Here is a 20,156-nt window from a genome sequence, read left to right as displayed (position 1 = left end):
ATCATTAATATGTACGCCCCCAATATTTGCATATGCCAGCTCATGTTCAAAGCATTAGACAAGGGCAAAACGTCTGGATGTGCACAGCTGAATCATCAGACTAGGTAAGCAAGCCAGAACAATAGCGAAAAATGGCAGATGGAGCAATTATAACTGACATGATTCATGATATCATGATATTTTTAGTGATATTTGTAAATTGTCTTTCCAAAATGTTTCATTAGCATGTTGCTAATGTACTGTTAAATGTGGTTAAAGATACTATTGTTTCTTACTGTATTCACGGAGACAAGAGCCGTCGCTATTTTCATTTTTAAACACTTGCAGTCTGTATAATTCATAAACACAACTTCATTCTTCATAAATCTCTCCAACAGTGTGTAATGTTAGCTTTAGCCATGGAGCATAGCCTCAAACTCATTCAGAATCAAATGTAAACATCCAAATAAATACTATACTCACAGGAATCGATGTATGCATGCAGCATGAATGACGAATACTTTGTAAAGATCCATTTTGAGGGTTATATTAGCTGTGTGAACTTTGTTTATGCTGGTTAAGGCAGTCGAGAGCTCGGGGGCGGGGAGCACGAGATTTAAAGGGGCCGCGCACTGAATCTGTGCATATATAATTATGGCTCAAAATAGGCAGTTCAAAAAATTAATACAAAAAATCTACGGAGTATTTTGAGCTGAAACTTCACAGACACATTCAGGCGACACCTTAGACTTATATTACATCTTGTTAAAAGGTGTTCTAGGGCACCTTTAAGACCTCAAAACACTTTTACGATAGTGCATGATTTATACATTTTGATGTTTGCATCACATAACCAGCTCCATAAGGCTTTTCTAACATAGTAAACTTGCTCGGTAGCACAGTGATGCAGTAAACTGAGCGTCCAGGAATGACTCCTGTGAATGATAAAAGAGCACAAAGATTTAAGGAAGCAAGTTAAAATGGAATTGTTGCTTCAGCCAATGCATTTTTAAGCTCACTTTTGCTGTTGTTAACACTATCAGTTAGGTTTAGGGTAGGGATTAGTGAAGGTGGTACATTATTTTCAAACGCGATAGAATATAAACCTTTTAAGGCCAATTCACACCACACAGACAAATGCCAACAAACAAGTTGGATTTTAGAATTTTATGAAAAATAACTGTCATGTTCACACTGCCCAAACAGACACCAACAAACACTGATTGAACATGTTCAGTCGGATGAAAACAAACTTCAATCAATGCCAACAGATGCCAACAGGGGTAACACACTGTTCAGAAAAAACCCAACAAACGTGTTTGTCTCTGCGGTGTGAATTGGCCTTTAGTATCACTCAACAGCTATTTCATTTCCACACTGTAGAAATAAGTACAACAATGTAACAAAACTTTGCCAGATTCACATTCATCTGTTTTTATAAAACTGAACATGACACTTGCTGGACATTTAACTCTGAAAGTGTCACAAAATGTGCAAGAAGCAGTGAAATATAATTTTACAACAGCCAAGTTTTTCCAATGAGCCTTGGTTGGTGTAAGTATTGTTGTGTTTGCATAATTCAGGGGAAAAGTGTATGCACAGATATGCGATAGTATATAAGTGTAAAGGAAGTTTGCTCATTTTGATCCGTACAACAACAGGAAGTGCTCTATATAGGATCTGAGGTGGGTCCATCCTAGTCACGTGACCATCGCTCTCCTTTGCACAAACACATCTGCCCATTTTAAATGTACAGGGTCAATATGTTCACCTCCTCAAAAGAGAATTGATGGTTCACCTTCTCAAAAACAAATACAGAGAAGCTTGCTTTGTGTGAAGTCAAAGCCAGAGGTCTTCAACAGTTGGAGCTACAGGGTGTCCGGCAATTGTTGTGTTATCTGAAACTCTTTTTTGTGTAAAAAAGGACAATAGCAGTAAAGAAAAAGGAAAATGATTTCTTCAAACAAAGCTTAAAGGGTTAGTTCAGCCAGAAATGTAAATGCTGTCGTTAATTACTCACTTTCATGTCATTCCAAACAAATAAGACCTTCGTTCATCTTCGGAACACAAATGAAGATATTTTTAATGTTTTTGATCTCCCATAGACAGCAACGCAATAACCACTTTCAAGGCCCAGAAAGATAGTAAAGACATCATTAAAATTGTCCATGTGACTACAGTGACGAGAATATTTTTTGACGACTTTATTCCCTCTTTTGTGTCAGTCTCCGATGCTGTTCTCATTTCTATAATTGATCCAGTAACATGTTGTACTTGGTGAAATCATGTTCACCAAATGTTAGCCTAAAAAAGCATATAACTAACAATATGCTTGTATATTCATCAAGGGGTCCTTGACCTGAAAAAGACTGAAGACTCCTGCTCTTAAAGCTCTGTCATGGTTTATTAAGCCCGCCAAATCTTAAGCTTGTTAAAATGGTTAAAAGTGTCTTCATTTATTTATTGCTCCTGTGAGGATGTGTGTAAACATAAATAAAATTGATTACATTGCTCTCGTGCCGCCCATGGGCTTGTATCTCCCTGAGCGTGACAAGTCTCCAACAGCGCGGTGCTAGTGCGACATGGTTGTCATGGTTACCTAACCCCAAACACGCCCCCCCCCCCCCCCCCCCCCCCAAGGCTTGCTTTGCTGTTCCATCCTTTCTCTACATATTCACATATATTCTTTCTATTTCAGTTTCTTAAAAAAAAAGGAAAATTGCCACTTAGTCCATATAGATTCTTTTAGCTGCTGTTAATTTCATTTCAATTCTTCTGATGATTTTCATTGAACTCTGCATGGCATCATTGTTGGAGATAATTTGGAGCTTAATTTGGGCTAATTTAATTGTTTCTTGCTAATGAAGGAAAAAGAAATGAATGGTTGTCAAATTTTCAGTATTCCATACACTAATATGGCTCAACAAATAAGGATTGGTTGTGGCCTGGGGATGGTGTGAGAGAGTTTCGGGCAAGTACTGCAAAAAGTGATTTCAATCCTTGTAATAGCATAAAGCTCGGTAATGTATTGAGCAACTCATTTAAATATGTGACAAAAACTCTAAAGTTTACTAAATAAAACAAGTTCTTTTCACTCAATTATGACTGAAGGTTCATTGCACTTAATGGAAAGAAGTTATGTGAACTAATAAACAGTAATCAGCATGCTTTGTGTAAGGAGAGAAAATGTTGAAATTAACTGTTATGAAATCTGTTTGCGCACAAGTTTAATATAGTGGGAGATCTATTAGAGTTTAATATTCTATTACCTTTGGCATGTTGGCTAATGCTAGCTATTTGTAAAAAAAAAAAAAAAAAAATATATATATATATATATATATATTTAAATCGATCTTTCAGTTGGTTTTCACAGAATTAAATGAGTTAACTTTACAGCAGTGGGTTAAAGCAAACTGTAAACTATAAATAAAATGTTGACTTTTCAGTAATGAAAACATAACGATCAATGGAAAATATAAACATATTCTGACATATACTGCTAAAAATTAAATTGATTTAAATGACCATCATAAGGAAATGAAATGGGCAAAATACATTAAATTTGAAGAAAAAGAAACATTCACTTTTGATGTGTAAGTAGACATAAATTAAATAGCATTTACATAATTCATAAAAAGGGCCCTGGGTTTATTGTATGGTTTGCGAAGCATATCATCATCTTATCAGACTGTCAACATAAAATGTGAAAAAGCTTCATTAAAATATTATGGTCCAATCAAAGGTATTTAAAAACTTGTTTATTGTGATGTGTTTTATTTCTAGTCTGATCTGCTTACCTCTACATTTGTCTGTTTCAGATAATTGCCTTTGTCTCGCTCTTTTTCATCCTGGTGTCCATCACCAACTTCTGCCTGGAGACCCATGAGCACTTTAATGAGCTTCATAATCGCACTGAAACATTTTTAGTGGGAAACACCACCATCACCAACTACACCCTGGAGATGGAGACCAAACCAGTGCTCACGCTGGTGGAGGGAATCTGCGTGTTGTGGTTTACCTTTGAGTTCCTGGTCCGCATCATATGTTGCCCGAACAAGCTTCTCTTCGTCAAGAACATGCTGAATATCATTGACTTTGTAGCCATCCTGCCCTTCTATCTAGAGATGAGTTTGAGTGGCCTCACATCTAAAGCTGCCAAGGATGTCCTGGGCTTTCTGCGTGTAGTCCGTTTTGTGCGCATCCTACGGATCTTTAAGCTCACGCGACACTTTGTGGGTCTCAGGGTTCTCGGCCACACCTTGCGGGCGAGTGTCAATGAGTTTTGCCTGCTTATCATCTTTCTTGCGCTCGGGGTGCTCATCTTCGCCACCATGATCTACTACGCCGAACGTTTCGGCGCAAATCCCAGAGATCCTAGTGACTGCAGCCACACTCACTTCAAGAACATTCCCATTAGCTTCTGGTGGGCGGTGGTCACCATGACGACAGTAGGTTATGGGGACATGTACCCTAAGACGTGGCTGGGCATGATGGTCGGCGCGTTATGCGCAGTAGCGGGCGTGCTTACCATCGCCATGCCGGTGCCTGTTATCGTTAACAATTTTGGGATGTACTACTCCCTAGCTATGGCCAAGCAGAAGCTGCCCAAGAAGAAGAAGAAGCACAACCCAAACCCAGACATGGTGGTGGACTCAGCCTCATTTGGGAAGTCTGAAAGCAACTCGCCAAGGAACAGCACACAGAGCGACACCTGCCCCCTCGCCGCTGAGGAGAACATCGGAAGAAACCGCTCAGGTAGAAAATCAGGATTTTCATGACAATTGTGTTGTCTGTTCTTAAAACGAAATATATTTAAATAAATACCATTTATATTAAGACTTAGAAAATAATACACCGATCAGGCATAACACAATGACTTTGCTGCCAAAACAGCCCTGACCCGTCGAGACATGGACTCCACTAGACCCCTGAAGGTGTGCTGTGGTATCTGGTACCAAGATGTTAGCAGCAGATCCTTTAAGTCCTGTAAGTTGTGAGGTGGAGCCTCCATGGATCGGACTTGTTTGTTCAGCATATCCCACAGACACTCGATTGGATTGAGATCTGGAGAATTTGGAGGACAAGTCAACACCTCAAACTCGTTGTTGTGCTCCTCAAACCATTCCTGAACCATTTTTGCTTTGTGGCAGGGCCCATTATCCTGCTGAAAGAGGCCAAAGCCACCAGGGAATACTGTTTCCATGAAAGAGTGTACATGGTCTGCAACAATGCTTAGGTGGTATGTGTCAAAGTAACATCCACATGGATGACAGGACCCAAGGTTTCCCAGCAAAACATTTCCCAAAGCATCACACTGCTTCTGCCGGCTTGCCTTCTTCCCATAGTGCATCCTGGTGCCATGTGTTCCCCAGGTAAGCGACGGACATGCACCCGGCCATCCACGTGAAAACTAGATTCATCAGACCAGGCCACCGTCTTCCATTGCTCCGTGGTCCAGTTCTGATGCTCACGTGCCCACTGTTGGTGCTTTCGGCGTCTGTTGAATCGGACCACACGGGCCAGCCTTCCCTCCCCATGTGCATCATTAAGCCTATCGCCGATTCACCACTCTTCATTCCTTGGACAACTTTTGATAGATACTGTCCATTGCAGACCGGGAACACAACGCTGCAGTTTTGGAGATGCTGTGACTCAGTCGTCTAGCCATCACAATTTGGCCCTTGTCAAACTCGCTCAAATCCTTACGCTTGCCCATTTTTCCTGCTTCTAACACATCAACTTTGAGGACAAAATATTCACTTGCTGCCTAATATATCCCACCCACTAACAGGTGCCGTGAGGAAAAGATAATCTGTGTTATTTACTTTACCTGACAGTGCTCATAATGTTATGCCTGATCGGTGTAATTAACATTATATTCACCACAAATATTGAAATCTGTTCTTTCCTGATGGCCAGCATTGTCATGATATGCATGTTTTTGTCTTTTTTGTCCTGTTGTCAGATTCAAAGCAGAACGGTGATGCCAATGTTACTCTTTCAGAAGAGGAGGGCTGCAGTCTGACCCAACCGCTCTCTCCGAGCGACAGGTGGACCGTCCGATGTTCACGCAACAGAGACAAGACCATGAAAGAGTCAACTTGCTTCCTGCTGAATTCTGGAGACTTTTCTTGTGGAGCTGACCCCACCATCCACACAGGTAAAGGGGAACTGGTGGCTATGGAGTTATTTGACCGCAAATTGCCATAACTTACTAATCAGAATAAATGATTCTAGAGCGCCATATAATAAGTGCAGATATTCTGTAAACTGACATTTCAAACCTGAGAAAAATAGGATGATAACCTCACACAAAACAAGGAGAGCATCATGATAGACAAACCATTTGACAAACCCGACATCCTTCATTACCGGCTGCTGTCAAGTCAGACCTCGTCTCAGCCTGACTGACTTGCGCCTCAGCTCCCAAATTCCCCAAAGCTCTGACAGGTTGCCGGCAGTCTATTTCTGGAGATAATCGCTTGATCACGAGCTGCTTGAGCAAACATTCCACCTTTTACATCCTAGAAGCCCCCTTCTCTAAATGAAGATGCAGGAGGGCTCTTTTATCGATGCTGCTGATGTAAAACAGGAGCTTATTAGCACCTGTTGCTGAAGCGAAACAACTGATAGGTGGGAAAAATCATCTGAAATCCATAACTGAACATTACACCGGAAAAACTTGTGATTGCAGTATTTCTTGCAACTGAGAATTGCTACAGTTTGTGGTGTAGTTGTTTTTCTAATGCCCCCAATACAGTGTTTTGAGCCTGATCATACATTTGGTTTCACTAATGGGTAAATTAATGAATATTTCCATAAATTAATAAATGCATAATTAAATAAAGTCATGTGATCTCATCTTTGACTAGCTGATGCAGCATGAACATGAATTTTAATTTCAAGAGGCAATAAAAGGAAATATTATGAATATTAATCACACCAGTTAGCATACATGTTTGTTTTGATCTCCTTTCCCCTCCATTCTCGGAAGATTCAAACAAAGGTCGTCTAAGCCCTTCAGACATTCTGTGATGGTTGATTTCTTGTTTGTGTGAAAAGCATGCAATTTTCCTCGCTGATGTGGAGACAGATGCACTCTGGGAATCAATGAGGGGCAGAGCGACAGCAGCTGTGGTCCTGTCAGAAAATGAACAGTGATTACAGACAATAATTCCCTCACCAGACATAGCAAAGATGCTCCATCCTTGAAAATGTCATCGCCGATGTTAAAAATAAATATGTACAAATGATCCGTAGGCCAGAGACACACTTTCTTCTGTGCGTTTATTTGTTGTGTGAAACATATGAAAACTGAAAACAAGTCTTCTCCTATTTTGCTAAATACATGTTGACTTGTTTTAAGCATATTTCTATATTTTTTTCTGAAACACACACAAAAGCATGTTTATTTGCAGTAAAGACAGAGTCTCACTGGCTACTGTCTTCCCTCATACAGCAGTTTTTTTTCTTCACGCTGACTTATTTCTTGATTTGTGTGTAATTATGTGGCAAGCCAGTCATCCAGTAAAAGGCATCATCTACAGCAGTCCTGATGCGAGTTCTGGATCTGCTTCTGGTCCCGAAAGGCAGCTCAACTTAATTGCTGCTAATAGGTTTCCATTAGCAACATGGACAAACCCCAAGGCTTCCCCAGAGTCTCTGAGTTCACTGCAAGGCTTCTGAAGCCCAGAAGTCTTTTTGTTTTAATAGGCAGGAATCTTTCTCTATTTTAACAATATTACATAAATACATTTGCAGTGTTGTTGTCTAAAGTTTTTCTTGATTCAATGATCTAAATCACACCACTAATGTACATCAGTCAGTCTCAGATATTAACTTTATTAAGAGGAAATATTTTCCCCCTGTTATTGAATTTCTGGAGTATTTTTGTTGCCATATAATACACACAGTAGAATTATCTAAATATTCTTATATGAGGTGAGGAAAATTCTGTCATGAAACTCTCAGAGTGTTTGGTATGGTAATGGGTATGACTGTTGATCTGCAGAGCAAGTACGGGATTTGCTACTGCCAATACATACACGACATGCAGCTGTGAGCAAGCAAGACATGCTGCTGCTGTACAATATAGTTTACATGAATTATCCATAGCAGATCTATACAGGTGGAGCTGGGGAAGGTGGAGGGTTTCTTAAAGTGCGCTGCACTGCTAAGGCAAATGCTACTCATGTATTTGAAGGTTGAGCATGCAAGCTCATTGGCTACTGATACATCAGGAACCAATCATCTGTGTCCTATAGATAATGATGCGATTACGAGAAGTTTGAGTTAAAGGACCTATTAGCCTGCGCCATCTAGAGTTTCATAACGCAACTTTGTATTTACATATTCAGACTTGTTTTCAGATAATAAACTCAGTATTCGTCGTTTTGTTGCAAAATCTATTTATTTTTAAAATTTGAAATCGTAAAAAGGACTTAAATTCCAATTACTTAATTCACTAAGGGCACGCACACACTGTAAACTTTCAGGAGTGACAACCATGCAAATGCAAATACAGGAGTGAATCCCCTAAATTATTACTGTTCTGTGTGTGTACGGAACACAACTCGCTTCCAAAACTGTGATGATTGACATGATTGACTTGCATGTTTACCATCCGCTATTTTGACCACAAGTATTAATACAGAGACAAAAGTCTTATGTTCTGCAATTTTAACTAAACCTCCATCTACAGAGGCATTGTGTTTTTATATGTTTGTAAGGCTGCTTTGCAGCAGTGTTGCCATGTCTGCGGGTTGAAGCGACTCCAACCAACATGATATTTAACCCCTGGAATGCGAATTTTACCAGGGGCCCCCCTGAAATGCAATTGGGTTAGTTTTGGCCTAGATTTGAGAAGCAATTAGGCAGGTTTTTTTTGTGAAAACCTGGCAACACTGCAGAACACTCTGCAAAGCAGAGTTGCCAGGTTTCCACATATTATAACCGTCTTTTGGGCTTGTTTGGGCTTGACTCATGAAGTGATCAAGTTTATTTTGTTATTAAAGTGGGAAGTTTGCAAGATCTGTCAACAAGAGTAAGTCGACGCTTATACCTCTTTCCCTGTGATTTCTTGCACCACTCTTACAGAAGAGAAACAGATCTCTGATGTGTGTTTAAATAAACTAGTTCTGTTCGGTTCTGTACACACTGCATGTAAATGCGGTTGTCACTCCTGTAACTTGCTGAACTGTGTGTGAATAGAACAGGATTAAGCACTAAAAGGTGAATTGACAACCGAATTTAGCTGCAGTGTGTACATGCGCTGATTCCCCTTCATCTCACTTATGTTAAAGGTGCCCTTGAATGAAAAATTGAATTTATCTTGGCATAGTTAAATAACATGAGTTCAGTACATGGAAATGACATACAGTGAGTCTCATACTCCATTGTTTCCTCCTTCTTATATAAATCTCATTTGTTTAAAAGACCTCCGAAGAACAGGCGAATCTCAACATAACACCAACTGTTACGTAACAGTCGGGGTGTACGCCCCAATATTTGCATATGCCAGCCCACGTTCCCAACATTATCATTATGAAAGGCATTAGACAAGGGCAGAACGTCTGGATGTGCACAGCTGAATCAACAAACTAGGTAAGCAAGCAAGGACAACAGCGAAAAATGGCAGATGGAGCAATAATAACTGACATGATCCATGATATCATGATATTTTTAGTGATATTTGTAAATTGTCTTTCTAAATGTTTCGTTAGCATGTTGCTAATGTACTGTTAAATGTGGTTAAAGTTACCATCGTTTCTTACTGTATTCACGGAGACAAGAGCCGTCGCTATTTTCATTTTTAAACACTTGCAGTCTGTATAATGCATAAACACAACTTCATTCTTTATAAATCTCTCCAACAGTGTGTAATGTTAGCTTTAGCCACGCAGCATAGCCTCAAACTCATTCAGAATCAATGTAAACAATATAACAGTATACAATACTCACATAATCCGACGTATGCATGCCGCATGCATGACGAACACTTTGTAAAGATCCATTTTGAGGGTTATATTAGCTGTGTAAACTTTGTTAAGGCACTGTTTAAGGCAAGCGCGAGCTCTGTGGGCGGAGAGCACAGGATTTAAAGGGGCCACAGCATAAATCGGTGCGTTTATAATGATGCCCCAAAATAGGCAGTTAAAAAAATTAATAAAAAAAAATCTATGAGGTATTTTGAGCTGAAACTTCACAGACACATTCAGGGGACACCTTAGACTTATATTACATCTTTTAAAAACATAATCTAGGGCACCTTTAACATTTTTGCTGGTTAAATGTGTAATAATGGTAAGTTTGGTTCAACTGATTTCTTTCTCTGTGTCTTTGTTTCAGAGAGCTGTAAAGACACTCTCACATCCCCAGCTAACTACACTCAAGCAGAAGTCACCACCCTGACCTGAGGGGGTTTGTCCTGATAGGACTCTTCTGAGATATTCACCAATCATTCATCTTCTCATCAGTCATGCATCATCTGTCTCAGTGAAGGGTGCGATACCCCTGTAGACTGGTAAAATGTGAATGATTTCTAGTCAAATCATCATGTACGTCTGTCTCTTTAAAATATTACTGGTGATCAGTTTTGCTTAAGACTCCATTAAATCAAAATAGGATCATTCTAAATGCTTGTTTAATGCTGAAAGTTTACAAAATAACTTTTTTAAAGGACAAACCCTTCAGCCCTTCTTTTGTTATGTCAGCACAGGAAAGAAAACTCTGTGGTGTCTTTAAAGTCTCCGTGAACCAGAAGTTGCAACCGACTTTACTTCAGTGTTGTGACGTATTTCCAAGTGAAACGGAATATTAAATAGAGGGCGGAGTTTAATTTTAGCGCACCTCCTCTCCATCCCTCGCTCATAGCAGACTGACGGCTGGAGGGGAGTGGTTAAGGATATTCAACCCAAGCCGTCAAACTGACTTGATCAAAGAAGGAACACCATTCCAGAGCGGAAGCAAATTTTCAGATCTTGATTAAAGATTACCACGTCAAACTAATTTTTTTTTCTGTGTATTAACTTGCACGGATTAATTGTTCACCACGAGACTGGTAATGTGTGCTAACAAAGTAAATAGGGTCAATTTCATGATGACTTTAAGATTTTTATTGATTTTTCTCTCACTGAGTCTGTAATATTTCTGTTATATACAAGATTCTCTACAAAAATTGTCAAGATTATGTATCTAAAAGTGCAAAATCAGACTAAGATCATTAGAAATGTCCAGTGTTCCTGTTCTTGATACACTACCGTTCAAAAGTTTGGGTCTGTTAGATTTTTAAAATGTTTTTGAAGTGTCTTATGCTCACCAAGGCTGCATTTATTTGATCAAAAATACAATAAAATCAGTAATATTGTGAAATATTATTACAATTTAACTAAAAAGTTGAATTTTTAGCACCAATACTCCTGTCTTCAGTGTCACATGATCATTCAGAAATCATTCTAATATACTGATTTGCTTCTCAAGAAATGTTTATTATTATTATCAATGTTATTATCGCAGTTGTGCTGCTTAAAGCTTTTATGGAAAGTGATTCTTTTTTCTGGATTCTTTGATGAACAGGAATTTCTACGGAAGAGGATTAGGGCCAAGCAATAATAAAAAAATAAAACCATCTCGAGATTAAAGTTGTTAAATTTCGAGAAAAAACTCGTTAAATTTCGAGAAAAAAGTCGAAATAAAATGTTGAGAATAAACTCATTAAATTACGAGAAAAAACTCGTTATATTTCAAGGAAAAAAGTCGAGATAAAATGTTGAGAATAAACTAGTTAAATTACGAGAAAAAACTTGTTAAATTTCGAGAAAAAAGTCGAGATAAAATGTTGAGAATAAAGTCATTAAATTACGAGAAAAAAGACGTTAGATTATGAGAACAAATTCGTTAAATTATGAGAAAAAAGTTGTTAAATTTCGAGAAAAAAAGTCGAGATAAAATGTTGAGAATAAAGTCATTAAATTACGAGAAAAAAGTCATTAGATTATGAGAAAAAAGTTGTTAAATTTCGAGAAAAAAAGTCGAGATAAAATGTTGAGAATAAAGTCATTAAATTACGAGAAAAAAGTCGTTAAATTATGAGAACAAATTCGTTAAATTATGATATTTTTCTCACAATTTAACGAATTTGTTCTCGTAATTTAACGACTTTTTTCTCATAATTTAATGAGTTTTTTCTCAACATTTTATCTCGACTTTTTTCTCGAAATTTAACGAGTTTTTTCTCATAATTTAACGAGTTTATTCTCAACATTTTATTTCGACTTTTTTCTCAAAATTTAACGAGTTTTTTCTCGAAATTTAAAAACTTTAATCTCAAGATGGTTTTATTTTTTTATTATTACTTGGCCCTAATCCTCTTCCGTAAAGTTCGGAGCAGATTTTATTTGAAATTAAACTAATTTGTAACTATATAAAAGGCTTAACTGCCACTTTTGATCAGTTTAATGAATATTTCCTGAATAAAAAAAAAAAAAATTCTTTCAAAAAACAAACAAACTTTCGAACAGCAGTGCACTTCAAGATCTATATAAAACATTTCTCCCCTCAGGATACCAATTCTCAGCTTGTCTTAATTTGGACAAAAGCAGAAACCAGCCTGTGTCTGTATATTATCGTTCCAGAGATCACAGGCCAACTAACACGACTGTAAAAATGACCCATTAATCACTGTAAAAATAACCCTCAAACAAGGATCTTCAAGAGGAGTTTTCCAAACGTGAAGGTAAATGCATAAAACAGTTTCTTATAAAGGAAATAAATACCAAATGCAGCTTTCTTAAAGAGCACAGTGGCAGCTGCATGCTTTTCCAACCATCGTTTTCTGTAATCCAAATTACGTAAAGTCTTACATTTGAAATCATCAATATACATAACATCGCTGGTTGAGATGGGACCAAAATCTGAAACCTTTATGTTCTGCGATGTTAGTTCACTGTAATCTAACCTTCTTTTGCGAGTACACGCTGTATAACCTGTCCAAGTTGTGCCTACTGTCTTGTAATACTACTAATAATATTCCTACTAATAATAATAATAATAAAAAAAACAGTGGAATACTTTGTTGTTAAGAAAGGCTCATATTGCTGAGATGTCAATCATGTTCGCACACAGACAAAAAAACAAAAACATTTTTTGTGTGAAACTTTGTCGTCTGCCATAGTTGCCTTATGTTTCATAACAGTTCAAGTGCAACATGTTATTTAGACCCAAAAAGTGCATAATGTAAATATCAGTACTGCTGTATGTAGCAGAGTATCACTATCTAGCAAGAAGGTGCATTCACTGTCTAGTTATACAGTCCAACAGTATCTGCCTTTAGCCAGTAACCGTGAGTTTGTTTGTGTGTTTCAGGGATGACATGCTAAAAACATGCTAAAAAAGAGCCTCATACAGTATACTAATAGATGATATGGTACAACACTGTAACTTTTGGATGAACATGTACAATGTTATATGTCTAATGAAAAAGCAGTTCATATCTTGTATTATGTAGGCATGTGTGTCTATGCATTTCTGCAGGAATACAAATAAAATCTAAATATTGAACTGAGGTTTGCACTGCTTTATTTCGAGTGGTGTCCCATCAGTGTCTGAGCTGTATGTTTTGGAATACAGGCGTTCTTGTGTATTTTGAGAATGGCAGCCAAAGCCTCAGCGCGTCTGTCTGATTGCAGACCTGAGCTTGTGCTGGCTCCATTCCAGCGGATACACATCCATCTCCATGGCGACTGTGAGAGATAAGCCCCATTAATTATTGTTTAGCTCCTTCATTCTCTATATGCATCTCTCTCTTTCCCCTTCTTCTGTCTCTCTCTTCTTCAATATTCTCCATGTCTCTTCCCATACCATACTACTTTAAAAAATGGAAACATGCAATTAAGACCCTTATCTGACCCTTAAAATTTCTTTTGTTGGTGTAACCTAATGTAGTCAGGTTGATTCATTCATAATATAATAAAAATATAATTTGTGCTGTCAATCGATTAAAAAAAATAACTAATTAATCGCACATTATTCAGAGTTTTTAATATTTTTATATTGTAATAATTTCACGTTACTCTCCAAATTAATGTAGAAACAACTTAAAGACGGTATATTTTAAATATTTGTTTAATGGTATCTTTTCATGAATGAAGGCCATATCTAATACTGATACTGATACTAATAGAGTGCCTCAGAGATGACGTGTTTTTGTTGGCAAAACGTACTCGGTTACTAACGTAACCTCGGTTCCCTGAGATACGGAACGAGTACTGCGTATGGGGAAAGGTCTCCCTTTTTCCCCGCTGCTGAAGCCTTTTTCAATAACGCAGTGTAACTGCATCGTCATTGGTTCACTCATAGACAAGTTGTTGAACCAATGACGGCGCGGCATAGCTGCGCGACCTATGGCGACAAAGCGCTCGAATATTCCCGCCGAAATGGGCGGGGTTAGGGGCTATATAAGCAGGCGTTTCGCCATAGGATTTCAGTGTAATCGACTGAAGCGACGACCCTGAAGCCGCAGCCTCGTGGCACGGCAAGTGACGCAGTACTCGTTCCGTATCTCAGGGAACCGAGGTTACGTTAGTAACCGAGTACGTTCCCTTTCGATACTTCACTCGTACTGCGCATGGGGAACGAATTCAACCACGCCGTGCCACGGCTGGGAACGATACAGCCTGATATTGGACACATGGGAGTGGGTCCAAAAGACAAGCGAGAAGGCAAAGCCTTAATCGAACCCTAGTTACACTTAAGGAAATAATTCCTGGGGTTGTGTGAGGCGGAACTCGCCAGAGGCCGCTTAATCACACTGAAAGAACCCGAGCTTGCAAGGTCGGGACATCGAGATGATAGAATCTGACAAAAGTGGACGGCGAAGACCAGCCGGCCGCCTCACAGATGTCTTGAATGGAAACTCCGTTGGACCAAGCCCACGAGGAAGCCATTCCTCTAGTGGAGTGGGCCCTGACTCCTATGGGGCAGTCTGCACCCAGTGAGGAGTAGCACAGGTTAATAGCGTCCACTATCCAACGGGAAAGGCGCTGTTTTGAGACGGGAGACCCTTTGGTGCGGCCACCAAAACAAACAAAGAGCTGATCCGACTGCCTGAAAGGCTGCGATCGCTCCACATAGGTCCTCAATGCCCTGACTGGGCAGAGTAGCTCTAGCTCTCGTTCATCCGCCGAGGGAGGAAGAGCAGAAAGCGAGATGACCTGAGCTCTAAACGGGGTTGAGAGCACCTTAGGAACGTAGCCATGCCTAGGTTTCAGAACGTCCTTCGAGTCTCCAGGCCCAAATTCAAGGCATGCAGGGCTCACAGAGAGGGCCTGCAAATCGCCAACGCGCTTAACCGATGCCAGTGCTAACAGCAGAGCGGTTTTTAGCGTTAGGGGCCTGAGATCGGCTGAACCCATTGGCTCAAAGGGGGCTCCCTTTAAGGCCCTGAGGACCAACGAGAGGTCCCAAGTGGGAACGGTGAGGGGGCGAGGAGGATTCAATCGCCTAGCACCCCTCAGGAAACGGATTATAAGGCCGTTACGTCCCACTGATTGGCCAGCAATGGGAGCATGGAACGCCGCAATGGCTGCTACGTAAACCTTAAGAGTAGAAGGGGTGCGCCCCATTTCCAAGCGTTCTTGGAGGAAAGACAGTATGAAGGATACGTCACTCTCCACAGGGTCTATGTTGCGTGAGGAACACCAATCAACAAAGACAGACCATTTCTGGTCATAGAGGCGTCTCGTGGACGGGGCTCTAGCCTGAGAAATGGTATTTAGGACGTCCCCGGGGAGGCTGATCGGCTCCCATCGAGGGACCAGAGGTGCAGAGCCCAAAGCTCCGGCTGTGGGTGCCAGATCGTTCTGTTTGCCTGAGAGAGGAGGTCCCGTCTCAGGGGAATCGGCCACGGGGCTCTCAGGGAGAGCTTGAACAGCTCCGAGGACCAAACTTGGTTCCTCCAGAGCGGGGCCACCAGAAGGACTCTGTGTTGGTCTTCTCTGATGCGCCTGATGAGGGATCAGTGCGATCGGAGGGAAGGCGTAAAGGAGCGTGCTGGGCCATGTATGGGCCAGAGCATCGACTTCCTTCGAGAAAAATGTTGGGCAATGAGAGTTGTCTTCTGAGGCGAAGAGGTCTATTTCTGCCCTCCCGAAGAACTCCCAAATCTTGAGGACCACTTGGGGGTGGAGCATCCACTCGTCGGAGGGGATGTTGCTCCGTGACAACATGTCTGCGCCCAGATTGTTCCTGCCAGGAACATGAGTCGCTCTGAGCAACTGAAGCCTCGGAAGAGCCCATTCCAGAAGACGTTTCGCCAGAGCGCATAAGCGGCTGGACGAGAGACCCCCCTGGTGGTTTAAATATGACACCACTGTCATACTGTCCGATCGGACTAGAACATGACGTCCTGTCAAGTGAGCCTGAAAAGACTGAAGGGCCTTCATCACTGCTAGCATCTCTAGACAGTTGATGTGTAGACGGCTTTCCTCGTGACTCCATGAGCCGAAGGCCGGTCTGCCCTCGCACACAGCGCCCCAACCCGAGTTGGAAGCGTCCGTTGAGAGCACCATCCTTCGTGAGACCGCCTGTAAGGGTACTCCGCGCTTGAACCACATAGGGTCCATCCAAGGCCGTGCCGCCAGGCGCTGGGAGGAACCCGGAACTTCAACCAGTACTGAAGAGGCCGCATCCGAAGAAGGCCGAGCTGCAGCACCGGGGAGGCGGAAGCCATCAGCCCTAGTAGCCTCTGGAAAAACTTCAGAGGGAGACAGGCTTTGTTCTTGATTGAGGCCGTGAGCTGCTGAATCGTTAGAGCACGCTCCGGCGAGACTACTGCCGTCATGCGGACTGAGTCGAAAACTGCCCCTAGAAACGAGATTCGCTGGGTGGGGCACAGCGAGCTCTTGGCTAAGTTGACCCTGAGACCCAGACATTGTAAATGGCTGAGGAGCACGGATCTGTGGTGTTCCAGCTCGGCTCGTGAACGGGCTAGAATGAGCCAGTCGTCGAGATAATTCAGGACCCGGATTCCCATTTGCCTCAGAGGGGAAAGCGCCGCGTCCATGCACTTGGTGAAAGTGCGAGGAGCCAGAGACAGCCCGAAGGGCAGGACCGTATATTGGTACGCCACTCCCTCGTATGCGAATCTCAAGAATCGTCTGTGACAGGGGGCTATCTGGATGTGAAAATACGCATCCTTCAGGTCCAGCGAGCAGAACCAGTCCTCGGGGCAAATGTGCGCGAGGATCTGTTTCAGCGTCAGCATTTTGAACTTCCGTCTCATGAGGGAGTGATTCAAAAGTCTGAGGTCTAGAATGGGTCTGAGAGCACCATCCTTCTTGGGGACCAGAAAGTAGCGGCTGTAAAAGCCTGACTCCCTCTCTGTCGGGGAAACTATTTCCACATCTCCATTTCTTAGCAACGTCATAACTTCGGCTCGGAGGACATGAGCGTCGTCCGGATTGACCGAGGTTTGAAGCACCCCGCCGAAGCGAGGGGGCCGTCGTGCAAACTGGAGCGAGTAGCCCTGGGTTACGATCCCCATAACCCATTCTGACACATCGGGGATGGCCTGCCAGGCCTCGGCCCGAGTGGCAAGGGGTTGAATGATATCGGGTGACAGACCGCCGTTGAGGGGGTCGTACACCGAGAGGGGTGGAAGAGGAAATTTGCTCTTTTTTAGATGAGGTGAAATATTGTTCGCCGTGAAAACGGCGTTTGGAGTGGGCGCAACAGGTGTGGGCCCAGCTATCACTTGGAGCATGTTTCCCACGCCCGGAATTAAACGAGGCGGAGGGGAAATTACTCGTGGGAGCTTTGGGGGCTGTCCGGTCGCAACGGGACGATCCCCCATCCTCTTCCTTCCTGACGAATCAGGACGACTTCGGAGGCACCGGGTCCAGCACAATCTTGGGCCGGGGTCCCTGGCGTCTCGGGAAGGGAGGGCGCGAGCGCTGGCGATGCTCCTTGGGTGGCACTGCCTGTGTTGCGGGTGGAGCTGGCTTGTTCTGCTGAGCCGGCGCAGTCCTGGGGCGGCTGGACGCAGAAGCAGAGCTGGAGCGCTTCGGCAAGAAATGCCTCATAGCCTGAGACGATTTCTGCGCAGCAGTAAAGCGCTCGGTGAAGCCGTCCACTGCAGGCCCGAAGAGACCAGAGGGAGAGACCGGGGCGTCTAAGAAGGCCGTCTTATCCAGGTCCTTGATCTCCGTTAGGTTGAGCCACAGGTGGCGCTCCAACACTACCAGGCTGGCCATGGAACGCCCGATGGCCTGGGCCGTAGCCTTCGTGGCTCGCAGGGCAAGGTCGGTGGCGCTGCGAAGGTCCTTGAAATCCTGCGCGTCAATTCCAGACTCGTCCAGCGAGCGGAGGAGTTTGGCCTGGAAGACCTGAAATATGGCCATTGTATGGAGCGCGGAGGCAGCCTGGCCCGCCGAGGTGTAAGCCCGTCCAGCCAAAGTAGAGGTGGTCCGACAGGGCTTGGAAGGAAGGGCCCTCTTAGTCTTCCATCCCACAGCTGCGGGAGGGCAGAGGTGAGCAGCCACCGCTTCGTCTAGGGGTGGCAGGTACTCGTATCCCTTCTCTTCTGCGCCGTCGACGGCGGTGAGGGCGGAGCGGTGCGTTGTGTGAAGGCGGGCGGAATACGGAGCGCGCCACGACTTCGTGAGCTCCTCGTGGACCTCAGGAAAAAAGGGCGCTGAGCGCTGGCGAGGTGCTTGGCGGCGGCCTGGCAGGAACCACTCGTCCAGGCGGCTGCGAGATGGCTCCTCTGGAGGGGCCCACTCGAGGTCCAGCTCTTCCACGGCTCTGGACAGGATGCGGAAAAGCTCGGCATCCATGCCCTGGCCGTGCTCAATGGGCTCCAAGGGAGGCGGGGGAGCGGGGTCATCCGGCTCGCCAGCCCATCCTTCCGCTTCGGAAGCCGCAAGTGACATGGAGTCATCCTGCTCGTCGTCTGTTCCTCCGAATGAGACGAGGTCACTTGCTTCGGCAGAGGGACGCTGCTCAGGGCGAGAGAACAGGACGGGAGAGAGTTCCCTCGGAGGAGAAGGCGAGGCACGCGGGGGCTGGGCCGGCGTGAGCTCGCCTAACTCCGGGCGCTGAGTCGCTCTACCCCGCTGTCTCTTCCTGGCCGGTTCGCGGGAGGAAGGAGACGGGAGGGCGCGAGCGGCGAGATCGCCCTCCGTGAAGAAGGTGACCCGCGAGCGCAGGGAACTGAGACTCATGCACTCGCAGTGCGGGCATGAGTCTCCAGCAAGCGCGCCGTCCGCATGGGGCTTGCCCAGGCAGGCGACACACTCGCTGTGACCGTCGCTATCGTGCAGGGGGGCCCTGCACGTAGCACATGAGTGACGGGGCATCGTGAGACGCCGGTGCCGTGAAAACGGCAGTTGGGTGGCTCTTTGTAGAGCGGCGAGGGCCGCGGAAGCTCTTAGAAGCGGTGAAAACCGCTGAAATCGCTCTTTTAGAGCGGCGTTAAGCCGCGGGTGAAGCTCTCAGGCGGCGCGCCGGATGGTGGCAGGGGACGCACAGGAAGCGGCCGGGAGCGGGAAACGGGAGGCGGCGGCTCGACGACGGCGCAGAAGCTGCAGTCAGTGAGGGCGCCGGCGCTGTCCTCAACCGGCGAGTCCGCTGCGGGAGCCTCTTCAGATGGCGGCGAGAGCTGTCAGGAAGGCGGCGAGCTTCTTCGGCTTCAGGCGGAGATCAGCGAAGAGAAGTAGAGGTCGTCGCTGAAGGAGAAAACACTGAAATCCTATGGCGAAACGCCTGCTTATATAGCCCCTAACCCCACCCATTTCGGCGGGAATATTCGCGCGCTTTGTCACCATAGGTCGCGCAGCTATGCCGCGCCGTCATTGGTTCAACAACTTGTCTATGAGTGAACCAATGACGATGCAGTTACACTGCGTTATTGAAAAAGGAAGCCTTTCCCCATACGCAGTACGAGTGAAGTATCGAAAGGGAACCCGGGTTTTATAGGTTTTTTGAAAGAGTTTTTGCTAAATCGCCTGAAATAAAGGTGTGGTTATGTTATGGGCTGTGCTGTATAGATGAGGCAAATATGGAAATCCACAATAAAGTAGGCTTTAATGACACCAAGGAGCAGATAAACTACAACACAAGCAACTATACAACAACAACAAGAATGGACAGGGAGTGCTAGGATTGAGTCCAACTTGCTGGGA

The 20,156-nt window shown here is 43.7% G+C and overlaps 1 protein-coding gene across 2 annotated transcripts in view; it reads left to right on the top strand.

The window, feature by feature from the left end:
• The window catches only part of kcnc4 (potassium voltage-gated channel, Shaw-related subfamily, member 4), a 29,623-nt gene extending 18,006 nt beyond the window's left edge, over positions 1 to 11,617 (top strand). Inside the window, exons 2-4 of one of the 2 annotated variants that reach the window (XM_048210216.1) lie at positions 3,798 to 4,734; positions 5,984 to 6,139; positions 10,327 to 11,617. In XM_048210216.1, coding sequence (XP_048066173.1) covers positions 3,798 to 4,734; positions 5,984 to 6,139; positions 10,327 to 10,394 — 1,161 coding nt within the window. In that variant the 3' untranslated portion in view covers positions 10,395 to 11,617. Of the gene's footprint in view, positions 1 to 3,797; positions 4,735 to 5,944; positions 6,140 to 10,326 lie in introns of both variants that reach the window. The other variant, XM_048210215.1, reaches the window with a different exon arrangement.
• Positions 11,618 to 20,156: the final 8,539 nt, after the last annotated feature.

Source organism: Megalobrama amblycephala, linkage group LG12, assembly GCF_018812025.1.
Source record: "Megalobrama amblycephala isolate DHTTF-2021 linkage group LG12, ASM1881202v1, whole genome shotgun sequence".
NCBI classification, from domain to species: domain Eukaryota; kingdom Metazoa; phylum Chordata; class Actinopteri; order Cypriniformes; family Xenocyprididae; genus Megalobrama; species Megalobrama amblycephala.
The sequence above is the reverse complement of the archived record's forward strand: the minus strand, read 5'-3'. Positions and strand labels throughout refer to the sequence as shown.